The sequence below is a fragment of the Epinephelus lanceolatus genome, chromosome 18, assembly GCF_041903045.1.
Source record: "Epinephelus lanceolatus isolate andai-2023 chromosome 18, ASM4190304v1, whole genome shotgun sequence".
In the NCBI taxonomy this organism is placed as follows: domain Eukaryota; kingdom Metazoa; phylum Chordata; class Actinopteri; order Perciformes; family Serranidae; genus Epinephelus; species Epinephelus lanceolatus.
The window spans coordinates 34,217,814-34,233,940 of record NC_135751.1 but is presented as its reverse complement, the minus strand read 5'-3'; the positions used below and the strand labels follow the sequence as shown (position 1 = coordinate 34,233,940).

The 16,127-nt window shown below is 40.4% G+C and overlaps 1 protein-coding gene across 1 annotated transcript in view; it reads right to left on the bottom strand.

Moving 5' to 3' along the window:
* Window positions 1-1,156: 1,156 nt before the first annotated feature.
* The window catches only part of myo15aa (myosin XVAa), a 55,412-nt gene continuing 40,441 nt past the window's right edge, over window positions 1,157-16,127 (bottom strand). The window contains exons 46-64 of the mRNA XM_033645343.2: window positions 15,883-16,024; window positions 14,811-14,922; window positions 14,562-14,636; window positions 13,899-14,101; window positions 13,508-13,632; window positions 12,239-12,302; window positions 12,011-12,083; window positions 11,743-11,816; window positions 10,912-10,994; window positions 10,693-10,823; window positions 10,468-10,562; window positions 7,820-7,897; window positions 7,442-7,538; window positions 7,167-7,327; window positions 6,667-6,800; window positions 5,877-6,010; window positions 5,427-5,560; window positions 4,904-5,044; window positions 1,157-4,790 (exon numbers count right to left, since the gene is read on the bottom strand). Coding sequence (XP_033501234.2) covers window positions 4,689-4,790; window positions 4,904-5,044; window positions 5,427-5,560; window positions 5,877-6,010; window positions 6,667-6,800; window positions 7,167-7,327; window positions 7,442-7,538; window positions 7,820-7,897; window positions 10,468-10,562; window positions 10,693-10,823; window positions 10,912-10,994; window positions 11,743-11,816; window positions 12,011-12,083; window positions 12,239-12,302; window positions 13,508-13,632; window positions 13,899-14,101; window positions 14,562-14,636; window positions 14,811-14,922; window positions 15,883-16,024 — 2,158 coding nt within the window. The 3' untranslated portion in view covers window positions 1,157-4,688. The remainder of the gene's footprint in view (window positions 4,791-4,903; window positions 5,045-5,426; window positions 5,561-5,876; window positions 6,011-6,666; window positions 6,801-7,166; window positions 7,328-7,441; window positions 7,539-7,819; window positions 7,898-10,467; window positions 10,563-10,692; window positions 10,824-10,911; window positions 10,995-11,742; window positions 11,817-12,010; window positions 12,084-12,238; window positions 12,303-13,507; window positions 13,633-13,898; window positions 14,102-14,561; window positions 14,637-14,810; window positions 14,923-15,882; window positions 16,025-16,127) is intronic.

Here is a 16,127-nt window from a genome sequence, read left to right as displayed (position 1 = left end):
TGAAATTGAGATAAAAGTTATAATCAGGAGATAAAAAAGTCACAATTATGAGATAAAAAGTGAAAATTATGAGATTTTTTAAAAGAAATTGTAATATAACATAAAAAAAAAGTGAAATTATGAAATTTTAAAGTCATGATTATGAGATAAAAAAGTTGAAATTATGAGATAAATGTCATAAGATAAAAAAAATTATGATTATGAGATTAAAAAGTCAAAATTATGTGATAAACAATGAAAATGATGAGATAAAGTCATAATTATATGATAAAAAGTCAAAATTATAAGATAAGAATTTGAAGTTATGAGATAGAGGTCAAAATTATGAGGTAATAGGCCATGAGATAAGAAAGTTAATGTGAAACTGAGATAAAAGTTATAAGTATGAGATAAAAAGTCACAATTATGAGATAAAAAGTGAAAACTGAGATTAAAAAGTCATAATTATGAGATAAAAAGTAAAATTATGAAACTTTAAAAAGTCATGATTATGAGATAAAAAGTCAAAATTATAAGATTAAAAAGTGAAATTATGGGATATAAAAAAAGTTGTAATTATGAGATAAAAAGTGAAATGAAATTTTAAAAAGTCATGATTATGAGATAAAAAGTAAAAATTATGAAATTAAAAAGTCATAATTATGAGGTAAAAAGTTGAAATTATGAGATAAAAAAAAGTTATAATTATGAGCTTTTTCAGGTGAGGGGGGTTTAAAGAGACAGGCACTAAAATGGAGTGTTTCATACAGAGGCTGAATACAGGTATATTTAGGCAGACTCTCTGACAAAACTAATGTGTTTTTTGAACATTAAAGCATGTAAACATGTTGTAGTAGAGACCCAAAATACAAATATGAACCCAAAAATTAGCATAATATAGGACCTTTAAATTATTTTTTTTTACATTAGGCAGAATTCGGAAAACTAAACATGTTGCATTATCTTTCAAAAATATTTTGGAAAAAATGCCAAAACTGTTAAAAAAGAAAATTACCATTGATGTGGTCTATCTGAAAACCTGTCTTTCACCCCTATTATTTAAGTATTTATTTGTTTAGGTATTCATCTATTGTTTTCCTGTGGAAGAGGATTAGGCCACGTGAAAAATGTATTAAAGTTTTGAGTCTAAGATCTGAATTCTGACTTTACACTCAGAGCTCCCAAAAAACATTTCACACGTGTGTTACTTATTTATGTATTTATTCATTTACTCTATTTCCCATTCTGTTTTGATGTGGCTATATCTTGTTTGCATCTCATGTTTCATTATGTTGTTTTGCACCAGGACCAGGTAAACACAATTTTGTTCCCCTGTTTACGGCACTGTATCTCTAATCTCTTGCTTTCTCTGATGCCTTTGAAACTATACTTGTTTTAAACTTCATATGTGCATGATGTTACTAAAGGTCTCTTTTTAAAATGAACCAAATTCACACACCAGAATCATTTATGCTACAAACTTTAATGTACATTATTCACGTGCATTAGTTATGTACAACAGCTATTTACATAAAAATATATATGCTATACATTGTATAAATAATCATTTCCATTAGTGCAAAGAGCTCAGTGATGTGGCTTATAGCCATGTGCCAAAATATGCTTCCACAAATATGTTTCCGCCCGTTGTGCCTTTCCTTTGATTTCATAACAGGGAAGAAAATAAAGAAAAATAATTTAATTTGTGGCCTGTTTTTGTGGCTGCCTTCTCTTGTTTTTGGTTTAAATTCATCTTAATAAAATAACAAAAAAACAGAGCATCTTATGGGCTCAAATATAATTTAGGTATGCCACTCTTGCATGTAGGTTCAAGTCATGAAGTAATGAATAATTATGTATTTTGTCAAACCACAAGCATCCAATAGTGTTTAAGGGAAGATGTGGTGATACTTAAGTTTGTTTAATATTCATTTCAGTTTCACACATTTGAGCTTCCAGGAACAGAGCCAACCACAGCAGGGGTTCCTACCCTTGTTCAAGGATCACATTTATATTCAGTGTTGCCCTAGAATCAACGTAAATCAAATCATACAGTTCTTCTGAAGTGGGCAAGTTAAAGTAAATTAAAGAGGTAGTATCCATTAGAGTCCCGGCACGAAAAGGCAATCATGGCAGACAAGATCTGAAACTGTTTTGGCTAAAAATGTCAAAGAAAAACATGAATGGGTTCAGTGTGAGAGGACGTTTATCAAGTCTGACTCTCAGTTTCTGTACTCCTTACACTGCGTCAGAGACACATGAATGCATTAATCTCAGTGGTGTGAGTGTTTTGAAGTATGTCCAGGTAAGCTGCACTGATTTACTGGATGTACGTGTCATGCACACAGAAAGATAACCAAATATGCCTTTTCCTGCTTTATGTTGAAGCCGTGGGTGTAACTGTTTAAATCTTTTTTTTTCCTAAGCAAAATGCCCCCAAATTAAATTGTTCCTGCTTCTCATATGTGAACATTTCCTGGTTTTCTTACTCTTCTATGATAATAAACTGAATATATTTGGGTTATGGACCATTGGGTGGACAAAACAAGCCATTTAACATTTTTGGCTGTGGGAAATAGTGATAGTCATCTTTAGTTGCAGCCCTGATTTAATATTCACGACATGATTTTGCCAAGCAGGACATGTTCCTGGGTCAACATCCCACGTTTCGTTCCTGGACCAACATGGCAGTCAACCAATCACAGCCCTCTGACATCATCAGCGTGCCACTCCTGTGCTTTTCCACGCTTCTTTAAAAATGTCCCATTTCTAAGGCTCCTTCGAATGCGACCAAGAAATGCAGCCTCCTTTCCCAGAATTTGAAGGATGCAACAGATGAATCCTTCGTGGCCCAGCCTATCCAGAGATATACTGCACAACGGTGACGATTGGGTTGTTTTCAGTATGGCGCCTGATACACCACCGATAGCAGTGGTGGCAGATTGCACTTTTAAATGTAAGTACTGGGTTTCAACTCACTTGAATAGCTAACAATATAAATGTTACAAAACACAAGAGGCCTTCAAACCTAAAATTATATATCAAATATCAAATTATATATCAAATATCAAATTATATATCAAATGGCAGTGTCGCCAGTGGTGAATCATTTCCTAAAGTATTAAATAAAATTTAAAAAATAAAATAATGTCGGGAGGGCGGTGCGGTGGTGTGGTGGTTAGCACTCTCGCCTCACAGCAAGAGGGTTGCCGGTTCGATCCCGGGCGTGGGAGCCCTTCTGTGCGGAGTTTGCATGTTCTCCCCGTGTCAGCGTGGGTTCTCTCCGGGCACTCCGGCTTCCTCCCACAGTCCAAAGACATGCAGGTTAATTGGTAACTCTAAATTGTCTGTAGGTGTAAATGTGAGCTTGAGTGGCTGTTTGTCTCTATGCGTCAGCCCTGCGATAGTCTGGCGACCTGTCCAGGGTGAACCCTGCCTCTCACCCGATGTCAGCTGGGATAGGCTCCAGCCCCCCCGCGACCCTCAAGAGGATGAAGCAGTTAGAAGATGAATGAATGAATGAATAATGTCGGGGTCCATGATTTAGGGCTAACTAACTTGCTAGCTCACTCCTTGTGTTGTCAATTGCAGCTGGTTGCTAAGTAACAGGAACGCCAACGGGTCAGGGTGAAAACAACTGGTGATGCAACCAGGAAATCCTCCACAGACCAGATCGTACCATTTTGGAGACTGTTCAGTTTGGTTGATGCGGTCTTCAAAGGACATGGCCGCATCCTTCAAAAGCTGCAGCCCCTGAATTGAGACACAGCTTTTGTGTTTGTTCAGAGCTAAGCTAGTTTTCCACAATTGGAGGAAGTAAAATTTAACAAAATCCTCAGAAACAGTAAACAAAATCCTTTTAAACTACTTAGCGAGTTAGCTTGCTAACTAGGTTGGCTATGCTAACAAGTAAAAGTGCCAATAGACTTGAAAATTAGCGAGTTAGCTTGCTAACTAGGTAAGCTATGCTAACAAGTAAGCTTGCTACTAAGCTAGAATATTGTTCACTTAGATTAAAAGTAAGGATAATATCAGTTTGCAGCTGCAATGGAAACATTTCACTCCTTTTTTCATGCCCATTCAAACTGTTTTTTCATAATATTGTAGTGCTCATGTTGATCCAGGACCATCACTGCTACATTATTGTTGACATTAACAAACTATCCAGTGTTTTTAAAAAAAAAAATAAAATAAAAATAAAACAAAACTTTTTTAATGAGCTATAAAAAAGGAGGGAAAATGTGTTAATCGCAGGTAACTTAAAGATATTATCCTTAACATTTGTTTAACAATAATCTAGCCTACTAGTTAGCAAGCTAACTCGCTAACCCTGCAGCAGCTTGTGCGGATTTTATTCAATGTTACTGAGGATTTTGTTCAGTTGTTCCACATTCAATTTGGAAAACTAGCTTAGCTTAGGAAGCACAAAAGATTTTTGAAAGAAGTACAGCTGATGATGTCAGAGGGCTGTGATTGGTTGATCGCAGCATTTGTCCAGGAAGACGTCCTATTCAGCAAAATCACGTTGTGTGATTGAATATACCTGTTTTTCATTCTGTTATCAACATCTTCAACTATTACACATTCATCAGATTACAGAAACATTACCTTTACATATCAAAATATTCTATTTTAATATAGAGGTAGATGCAGTACATTTATGAGGCATACAGTGTGATTTATCTGTGAGTGCAGGTGGTTGTTGTGTGTTATAGCAGGGTGATTTCACTCGGTGGCAAAGTGAGTCTCTTTTCTCTGACTGACAACATGTTCTCCATGTGCATGGCGATGACTCGGCACAGCTCCAGGCCCTGGAAAACACACATACACACACACACAGCAAGGCATTTACATAAGGTGAGTGAAACAGACACAGAAAAGTTACATCCACAGTGTATGCTGTATCTGAACATCACACACAAACCTGCTCCAGCTGCAGCTGAGTGATGCGCTGGTTGAGCAGGTCTCCTATCATGATCTCCACATACGGATAACTGGAGCCTGAAGTCGGTCTCTGAGTGCGAGTCGACTGGACCTCCTTCAGAGGGAAACGCACCATGGCCTCCTAATTACACACACACACCAAATATATGTATGAATACACACATATATAGGCAAGGGGCACTTGACAGGCTGACAGGCTGACTGACAGACAGATATGCTCAGATATTAAAAGTCAAAACTTATAAAATATAGGATTTAATAGATAGAAGAAGACAGTGAACACAATAACCAGCAGAGGGAGCCAAGTACTTTGTTTTGAAATCAACCCCTTTTTGCAGTAGTTTGCTTTTAATATAAATTTACCAAGACAATGTTACTGCTTCAAATTCATGCTGTCACACACACTCAGCTGCCTGCTGCCATATTTTACCAGCTGGTCCTTGAATGTAAAGCGTGCAACATTACACTCAGTGGATTTGTGCTTGAGTGGATGATTTGCATACATGAGTATCCTTGTTCAGAAAGTGCAGTCCATTCAGATTCACAGCCAGGATGCACGGTGCGTAGATGGAGGAGGAGCTACAGCTCTGGATGTAGAAGAAGGAGGAGCCGAACATGGGGAAGGCACTGACCAGACCTGGGGCAAATACACAGGAAGGGTCACTTTTAATATGGCAGTACATTCAAGCCAAGAGTCAGTGAATTAAACTTTATGAGATCTACTTTGCAGCACTGTTATGAACTAAAAACAATTATTCCGGATTAAAATGTGTGTCTTCTCGTCTGTAATTTCCTGCTGTAGATGTTTTTAAAGAAACACCCTTAAAGAGCTATATTTTAGAAATAATCTGTAAGTAGTTAATTGATTATGGGACTGATGAATAACATGAACCACTCTGTAAGTCACTTACATAAATACACACACACACATTAAGACAGAGCTGTGGTCTTACCAAGGAACTGTGCGCGAGCCTGGTGTGGGTTTAAGGGCTGGACCTGCTGCATGTGTTGAGTTGTCATATTCAGCCAATGCTGTGAACCCTGTTTGCTGTAGAACTGTGGGGGGACACACTCCTGCACCTCACGCCTAGAAACATGAACACACACACACACACACACACACACACACACACACACAAAGCCTCAGAAGCAGTAGTAAGATATTATACATGTGCAAGTGTGTTTGCAGATTTGAGCTTATGCTGCACGTGACTGCACCAGAGAGTTCAGTCAGGACCACTTTGGTCAAAGAAAATGTTATTTCCATTCGCAGTATTATATCTGGCGGTATGGCTTTGTTCTGGGGCACACCTTTCTGCCCTTCCATGCGCCTACATGGAAAGCCTAAGGTAAGGAAAGCAGCAGCAGAGACCCCCAGGAACAGAACAGAGCAGCATCAATGACAGACAGAAATGACATTGATAAGTCAGACACAACATGAAAAGGAGGAGCTGGGGTGGAGGTGGGTTACAAAGAGGAAGAGGAAGCAGCAACAGTAGACAGGTCAGAGCAGTTTAAATAGGGCGCCCTGAATGAGATTTGCCAATTGGCTGCGTAGAAAGGAATCATGTGATCTATCAGCTGACTCTCTTCCATCAATCAGCTGCTCTATCAGTTGATTGGGCTGTTTGAGATCAGCTGGGATGTGAGCTGAGCTTGACATCGTGTCCTGCCTGAGCTAACATTATGCTCAATTCAGGGCAAAAAGGTTAGTGTGTGTAAGTGTGTGTATACTGTATTTACATGGTGGGCAGGTAGATGGTGTCCTTGGCACGGTGCTGTAGGGCGGCCAGTCTGGCAATCTGCTGCAGATGCTGATCACTCGCCTTACCCTGAGGGACGACACTCAGCAAGGCCTTCAGGTAGTCTGGCAACACCTTGAAGAGAGACACAGAGAATAAAAGTTTGTTGGTGTTTATTTTACTGTATGTTCAAGTTTTAAAATCTTCCTCGTCAGACTGTGCTAGCTGAGGTGTATCTGCGCTCACACAAATGAAAAACCTACAAATAATGTCAAGTTAGTGGTCAAGCAAATCACACAGTAAAACAGCAAAGTCTGTTTTTTCCATGGCAAAGCAGTTCTGCAGGGAGGACTATAGAGGTCAAATCTACTGTTTCTTCCATGTGATAGTGTGAATTATAAAACGAGCCACACAAGAAGAATATGAGCCAAATTTCAGATTGGATTAGCTACAGTAGAAGCAGACGTGGGCTGTCTTTCATTTCATACAGTAGAACTGTACCTGGTTATAGTGCATGGTCACATAGAGTTCGTTGTCAAGTTTGAGTGCCAGGCTCCATATGACTCTCCTGAACCACAGACTGTAGTTGGTGTCCACTGGCTCTGCCTCTGTAGCAATATCCAGGATGTACTCACGCTTGTTCAGGGGACGCACATTCTGACCTACACAGGAGCACACTTCAGTTATAATCTGTTTACCTACAGTGTATTGCTGTATGTCAAAGAGCGTTTGCATTGTAGGTCTGTGCTATGACAAGCATGTTAGATCCTTGATACCTTTGTGTGTGACCAAAAAGATGGCATATTCGTCCAAAGCCTCCACCCTGTGTAGTCCCATCTCATAGCAAAGCTCCTCGATGACGTCCAAAGCAACCTGAAACACAGAAATCCACTTATAACAAGCAATGCTGACACCATGTGTACCCACAGAGGCAGCATCTGTTTTTTGTTCTGTATAAAAGCTCAGGTTCAGTCAGGTCTGTAAAGGCTACACACTAGCATAATGCTTCTCTTCAGAATGTTTTTAGGTAATGGAATATTATGCAGAATTTTCCTAGAATATAATGTAAAGACTCACAGAACAGTAATCCACCACCGTGCCACCAACTCCCATATAGCATAACTTTAATGTGCATACGTGTGTGTGCCACTCACAGAGCACGTCTTGATTTTCAGGTGCCTTTCGATCCCACCTGGCAGCAGGAACAGCTGTCTCTTGGAGCTCCGCCCAGCCTGCACACAAACAACCAATCACAGGAAATCGTTTTACAATTTAACACCAGTGTGGAGTATACAGCTGCTACTGAGAGCACCTGCTTAACAAACTCACACTTTGGCACGACAGATGCCTTAAGTAGAAAAGTATCAGTGGTGCTATGGCACTTTTAGAATCCAGCGTAAATATTCATGCCAAATATATAACGCAATATACAGTACAGGCCAAAAGTTTGGACACATCTTCTCATTCAATGCGTTTTCTTTATTTTCATGACTATTTACATTGTAGATTCTCACTGAAGGCATCAAAACTATGAATGAACACATGTGGAGTTATGTACTTAACAAAAAAAGGTGAAATAACTGAAAACATGTTTTATATTCTAATTTCTTCAAAATAGCCACCCTTTGCTCTGATTACTGCTTTGCACACTCTTGGCATTCTCTCGATGAGCTTCAAGAGGTAGTCACCTGAAATGGTTTCCACTTCACAGGTGTGCCTTATCAGGGTTAATTAGTGGAATTTCTTGCTTTATCAATTTGGGACCATCAGTTGTGTTGTGCAGAAGTCAGGTTAATACACAGCCGACAGCCCTATTGGACAACTGTTAAAATTCATATTATGGCAAGAACCAATCAGCTAACTAAAGAAAAACCAGTGGCCATCATTACTTTAAGAAATGAAGGTCAGTCAGTCCGGAAAATTGCAAAAACTTTAAATGTGTCCCCAAGTGGAGTCGCAAAAACCATCAAGCGCTACAACGAAACTGGCACACATGAGGACCGACCCAGGAAAGGAAGACCAAGAGTCACCTCTGCTTCTGAGGATAAGGTCATCCGAGTCACCAGCCTCAGAAATCGCAAGTTAACAGCAGCTCAGATCAGAGACCAGATGAATGCCACACAGAGTTCTAGCAGCAGACCCATCTCTAGAACAACTGTTAAAAGGAGACTGCGCGAATCAGGCCTTCATGGTCAAATAGCTGCTAGGAAACCACTGCTAAGGAGAGGCAACAAGCAGAAGAGATTTGTTTGGGCCAAGAAACACAAGGAATGGACATTAGACCAGTGGAAATCTGTGCTTTGGTCTGATGAGTCCAAATTTGAGATCTTTGGTTCCAACCGCCGTGTCTTTGTGAGACACAGAAAAGGTGAACGGATGGATTCCACATGCCTGGTTCCCACTGTGAAGCATGGAGGAGGAGGAGGTGTGATGGTGTGGGGGTGTTTTGCTGGTGACACTGTTGGGGATTTATTCAAAATTGAAGGCACACTGAACCAGCATGGCTACCACAGCATCCTGCAGCGACATGCCATCCCATCCGGTTTGCGTTTAGTTGGACGATCATTTATTTTTCAACAGGACAATGACCCCAAACACACCTCCAGGCTGTGTAAGGGCTATTTGACCAAGAAGGAGAGTGATGGAGTGCTGCGGCAGATGACCTGGCCTCCACAGTCACCGGACCTGAACCCAATCCAGATGGTTTGGGGTGAGCTGGACCGCAGAGTGAAGGCAAAGGGGCCAACAAGTGCTAAACACCTCTGGGAACTCCTTCAAGACTGTTGGAAAACCATTTCAGGTGACTACCTCTTGAAGCTCATGGAGAGAATGCCAAGAGTGTGCAAAGCAGTAATCAGAGCAAAGGGTGGCTATTTTGAAGAAACTAGAATATAAAACATGTTTTCAGTTATTTCACCTTTTTTTGTTAAGTACATAACTCCACATGTGTTCATTCATAGTTTTGATGCCTTCAGTGAGAATCTACAATGTAAATAGTCATGAAAATAAAGAAAACGCATTGAATGAGAAGGTGTGTCCAAACTTTTGGCCCGTACTGTATGTTGATTGGCTGTATCACCATGGTATTCTAATGATTGTTTATAAAAAGAAAAGAAAAAGTTCCTTCAGTCATTGGCCATGTGATTTTCTTTTTGGTTTATTGCACACTTTACCATATGTAAGCCATATAAGAAGACTGCATGGTTGAATTAGGCTGTTCAGACTGCCAGCCCAGATCAGTTTTTGGCATTTACAGATTGTTTCCCACTTCATTTTAGGAAGTCTAGACAGCAAAACCCTGCAAACTGGATCCAGACCACTTTTGGAGGTAGTTTGAAATGTGAGTCTGATCAGATTTCTATAGAGAGGTGTCAGTCCGGATGCTCTGGCAGCTCAGATTGGATTCCAAAGTGTCTTTTGCATCACTTGTGAACAATGATGTTCAATCCATAGTAAAAATGCTGAGCAGAATCCATGTCACTACTGCAGGGTGCTATGGAAGACAAAATGGAAAAAAGTGTCTGTCCACAACAGTCCGTGGACAGATGCCTAAGGAGGAGTTCTGCACCTCGACTTGACAGCACATTTGTTTAGAGGGTGAAATGATGAATCTGTCATTGCCCAATCCATACGGGAAACCCAAGTTGTTGCACCCATGTGCAAAGATGTTTGGGGTTAGGGATCGACCCCGAATGGTTCGGGTCAGGAAAGACCATTGGGCAAGAGATAAGACCTGAACAGATTGGGTTTCCAAAAGAATCAGTTAGTGAACAAATCTGATTTGCCGGCAGTAGAGACTTACCAGCATAGCTTTGAGTTCCATGCTGTTGGGATACTGTATACGTCCGCCATATTGAAAAGTCCTCCTCAGGTTCTGCTCACATGCCTTGGCAATTCCTGTAGAGCAACAGTCAATGGCAACTAAGGATACCATCAGACTGGTAGTGAGTGATTTCAAGATGTGATATATTTGGTTGATGGTTTGTAGCATCTCTATCTAAAATGGATGGATGGGTGGATTTTCTACCTTGGTACTGCATCCCGGGGCTGTTACAGGCGTCCTGCAGGAACTTCAACAGAAATGGCTTCATCACATCAGAGCAGCGGTAGAAAGCTGTCAGGATGTACAGCAGCCTCCATCCTCTCTGACAGCTGTCCCTACATAGACAAATATACACACAAGTGCAAATTAAAGCACAGATTAAGTTGTGATTCAGACCATGATGTAAGTGTAGAAGAGTCTTACGGTTTGGAGCTGGTGTTGGTGGTGACTTGCTTCATCACCTGGCAGTAGGCTTCATCTTTGATCAGACCATGGTCCCCACTTAACTACATATATGAGCACATGCATGAGGATAATGGTGTTCAAGTTTACTTAAATACATCGTGTGTAAGTCAGTTTATCATTTCATCATCTTAAAGGGGCAGTTCACCCCAAAATCAGGTAGTGCTGTTTATGAATCTAGATTGTTTTGTTGTGAGTTTCTGTATGTCGGAGATATCAGCCATAGAGATATCCGCCTTTTCTTGAATATAATGGAACCAGATGGCACTCAGCTTGTGGTGCTCAAAGCACCAAAAATACATTTGAAAAACTCAACAGCAATGTCTCTTTCCAGAAATCATGACCCGATTACTCATGATAATCCACAGACCTTGTTGTGAGCAGTTTCATGTAGGAACTATTTTCTGTCTATTAAACTAAACCTGCTACTGTATCACCACACAGAGGGAAGTGTTCACATACTTATGGATGAGAGGCTTGTGACAGCACGAGATGTAAACATTCATGGTGTCCTCCTTGGCTGAGCTGTAACATTAGCTAGCTCAGTGGTGCTAGGTGAGCTAACAGTAAATGCATGCTTCCTTCTGCGCAGTGATTCGGTTGGCAGGTGTAGCTCAGTACACAGAAAATAGTTCCTACATGAAACAACAAGGTGTGGGAACAATCCTGCTGTTCTTAAATAGCACTACAGGTAAGAGGAAGAATATGTATTTTTGATTTTGGGGTCAAGTGTTCTTTTAGTATTCTATAAACCAGTCAAATATGTGAGTAAGTGTGTGTGTGTTTGTGTACCTTCAGTATCATGGTGACCAGGTCCTGTTCAGTCTGACCCTTCAGTGGAAAGTCTCCCATGAACTTCATGATGGCTGGATGAAAACAATCAGTCGACATGGAAACATCTCATTAAACAAAAGAACAGGGAAGTCTCCATTTCTTTTCCCTCCATCTTTCAGAATCTCAATCGAATCTTAAGGACCGTATTTAGCAAGCTAAAAATTCTCCTCATTTCTCTTCTACCCCTGATGTACATCCATCCCTCCTTTCCTTACTCTCTACTCACCTAAGAAGATGTCAGCAGCCACTCTGTTCATCCCACTGTCTGAGAAGTCGATCAGAGACTCCTGGATCGGAGACTGAAGAGACACAACACATGGACAGGACCAAGAGATATATTTGTGTAGCGGTTACAATACAACACACAATATGGCTGAAAATTAAGAAAACATATGCAAGAATACAAAGACTTTTTTTGGACAATTATGCTTTGAAACAAGCTCAGCTGCTTTACCTTGGAGAATTTAACCATGTCAGCAGGGTCCCTGCCCTCCTTCCCCTTCTTGGCTTTCTGATCACTGTGGACAGGATACAGACAGCTGTTACTAAGCATGTGTGTTTGTCCATTTGTCCATTGTGTTTACTGCAGAGAATATCAATTTGAGATGTAGACTTATTTGGTATCACAAAACAGCAACAGTTCCCACCCTCATCTCTTGTTTGGTACTTTTACAGAATGATCCATCATTTCATTTTTTACAGTGTAATTACAGAACACAAAAATATGGGGTGATTTTCATTTGAGATTAAGAAGAAGATCAAGAAGTTGATGGACAACAAGAACTAGAACAAGAGTAACAAGGAAAAGAAGAAGACAGAAAAGGAGAAGAAGAAGGAAAAGAAAGAAGAGAAAGAGAGGAAGAAGAAAAGGGAGAAGAAGAAAAGGGGGAGTAGTAGAAGAAGAAAAAATGTAAAGAAGAAGGAGAAAACAAAGAACAAGAAGAACAAAAGGAAAAGTAGAAGAAGAAGAGGAAGAAGACGGAGGAGGAGGAGGAGAAAAAGACAGAAAAGAAGGAGAGGATAAAGAAGAAGAACAAAAGCAAAAGTGGAAAAAGAAGAAAAGAAGAAGAACAAGAAAAACAAGAAGAGCAAAAGGAAAAGTAGAAGAAGAAGAGGAAGATGATGGAGGAGGAGGAGAAGAGAAAAGATGGGCAATAAGACAGAGAGGATAAAGAAGAACAAAAGGAAAAGTGAAAGAAGAACAAGAAGAAGAAAGGAAGAGGGAGGAGGAGAAGAAGAAAAAGAATGAAAAGAAGAGGAAGAAAACGAAAACAAAAAAGAAGAAAAAAGATGGAGAAAAGAGGGAGAAGACGAAGAACCAAAAGAAAAGTAGAAGAAAAAGAGGGACAAGAAGGACAAGAAGTAGAGGAAGAGGATGGAGGAGAAGAACAAGAACAAGAAGGAAAAGAAGAACTAAAGGAAAAGTAGAAGAAGAAGAGGGATGAGAAGAAGACATTTTTGAATTTTTAACACAACCTTTATCGACACAAGAAAAAAGAGATATCAACAGAAACTCCAGCAATCAACAATCAAGGAGAGGAAGAAGAGGAGGGAAAGAAAAAAGGAGAAGAAGAGGAAGCTACACCCAGTATTACAAGTAAGTATTTTGTCTTAATATTTGTAGATATTGAAAACAAGAGAGCTGCAGACTCACAGTGAGAACATTATGTGGACATCATGATGTCAGTGCGTGTGTGTGTGTGTGTGTGTGTGTGTGTCTGACCCTCTGTTCCTCTGAGCCTCTCTGAAGTACTTCTTGGCAAACTCAGCCATGTGGTACTGGCTGCTGTGCAGAGGCAGGTCGTCCAGTTCGACGCACAGACTGTCCCCATACATCTCATTTACCACCTAATACACACACACAGCAATGAAAAGCTGAGCAGCAAAGATGTAATTATCTACAGAATATTTCCATTTTTGCTGAACCAAAATATTCCAACATACACTGAATAAACAGCAGCGTGTTCCATAATGGAGAGGTTTATTAAAGCTTAAACCTAAAAGTTATTCTGGCTGTGAGCCTGATGTTCACACTGTATCTTCAAGCTGAAAATAAACACCATGCTTCTTTTTTGGAAGGTAGGAAACTATGCAGCTGTAATGTGAGTCTTCACCTCCATGGACAGGTCGAGCTCATGGGCAGCTACTGCTGAGCCCATCGCCACGGCAACAGCAGCAGATGCAGCGACTCGCCCCTGTCTGTCTCGAGGCTCCACACGCTCAGCGGGGAGAACCAGGAAGTCCGGTGCAGCCACAGGACGGACGTACTCGCTGGGAAACGCTCCAGATTTCCCATACACAGCCCCAAACCGCCAACCTGCACACACACGCACACACACACACACCAGAGGATGTACAGAGAGGTTCGTATGCAAACACAGAATCTCATCAAGTGTTACAAACAAAAAACTGTCACACGCAAAACACAGAAAAAAGCCAAGGTGATGTCTTTAAATGTTTGGTTGTGTCCAACACCAAAAGAAAAAAAACAACTTTTATTTTTTTTAAATATATTTTTATTATTTTTCATGTATTTATATTTTTTATTTTATTTGTCTTTTGTATGTTTGATTATTGATATTGTCAAGTATTGTTAATGTTTCTTGAAAATCTAACAAACAAGGTGCAAAAAAAAAAGAAAAAGAAAGAAAAAAGGCATAAATGTAGAAGTTAAGGCTCTACTGAAAAAAAACAAACAAACAAAGCCAAACCAAGCAGCAAAAAGAAAACAGCAAAGCACCACACAACAGATCCCACCGCCAGGCTCCCAAACCCACCAAACTCAGGAGTGTCTCTCTTTAGCTCCTCCAGAAGCATCACCTTCTTCCTCACTATGCAGCCGTAATGTTTACCTGAACACACATACATATGCACACAGACACACATACACACAGCGGACAGACATGGCATGAAGCACAGAGAAGCAAAGACACACTGTACATGACTCACAGAAGCAGGAAGCAGCTCTACATATACATCACAGTGCTGGTTCTCAGTGTGGGAGTGTTTGTGAGTGTGTGTCTCACCGGCCTCCAGCCCGTCCATGTGCTGCACTCTGATTATGTCTCCTTTGTGGAAGCTGAGCAGAGACCTGTCCTCAGTGATGTAGTTCCTCACCGCCACCACGTACTCTGAGTCCTGACAGAGATATGACATGTTGACATGTGTCAAAACCCAAGATTTGTGTCACCGATTCAGCATCTGACCAAATGTCTCATGGTGTTGCGTAATGACAAGAAAAGTGTTTTATCAGAACTTAATGATGTCACAGTGAAGTTGACCTTTGAACATCTGATATAAAATGTCATTACTTCATTATTTTATCCTATAAAATATTTGTGTTAAGTTTTGTCACAATTAGTGTATGAATTCTTGAGTTATAGCCAAAAGCATGTTTCCTGAGGTCACAGTGACCTTGACCTTTGAAGTTCAACTACCAAATTCTAATCAGTTTATTCTTCAGTCCAAGTGGACGTTTTTGTCCAATTTGAAGAAATTTACTAAAGATGTTTTAGAGATATCACGTTCACGAGAATGAGACTGAAGCAAGGCTACAGTGACCTTGACCTTTGACCACCAAAATCTAATCAGTTCATCCTTTCGTCCAAGTGAACGTTTTCATCCAATCTGAAGAAATTCCCTCAGGGTGTCCTTGAGTTATTGTGTTAATAAGAATGAGACAATGAGACAAAGTCACACCAAAATCTATTTAGTTCATCACTGAGCTGAAATAGACGTTTTTGCCAAACTTGAATAAATTCCCGCAAGGAGTTTGTGAGATATTGCCTTCATGAGAACGAGATGAATGCAAGGTCACACTGATCTTGACCTTTGACCACCAGAATCTAATCAGTTCATTGTAAAGTCCAAGTGGATGCTCGTGCCAAATTTGGAAAAAATAATCCTCAAGGTATTCTTGAGATATTGCATTCATAAGAATGGGATGGATAGATAGACGAACAGATGGATGGATGGACAACCTAAAAACATAATGCCTCCGGCTACGGCTATCGCCAGTGCAGGGACATAAAAATCATCCTCAAGAAAACCTACAAAACACTCACACACACACACACACTGACACAGACGCCCTCTGACCTTCTTGAGCTCTGTGAGGAAGTAGTCGATCATGTGTTTGACCTGCGGGGCCTTGGCTGAGAACAGGATCAGCTTCTCGTTGTTCAGGTTGAACTCCAGCATGTTCTTAGACGGAATGGACACAAACAGGATGTCCGAGTAGCTGCGCAGGAAGTGATATGCAGAGGCAGGAAGTCGACATGAAGTTAAAGAGAAGAGAGCCACGGGTCAGATCACTTGACACAGACAATTGACAAAGATCTCTT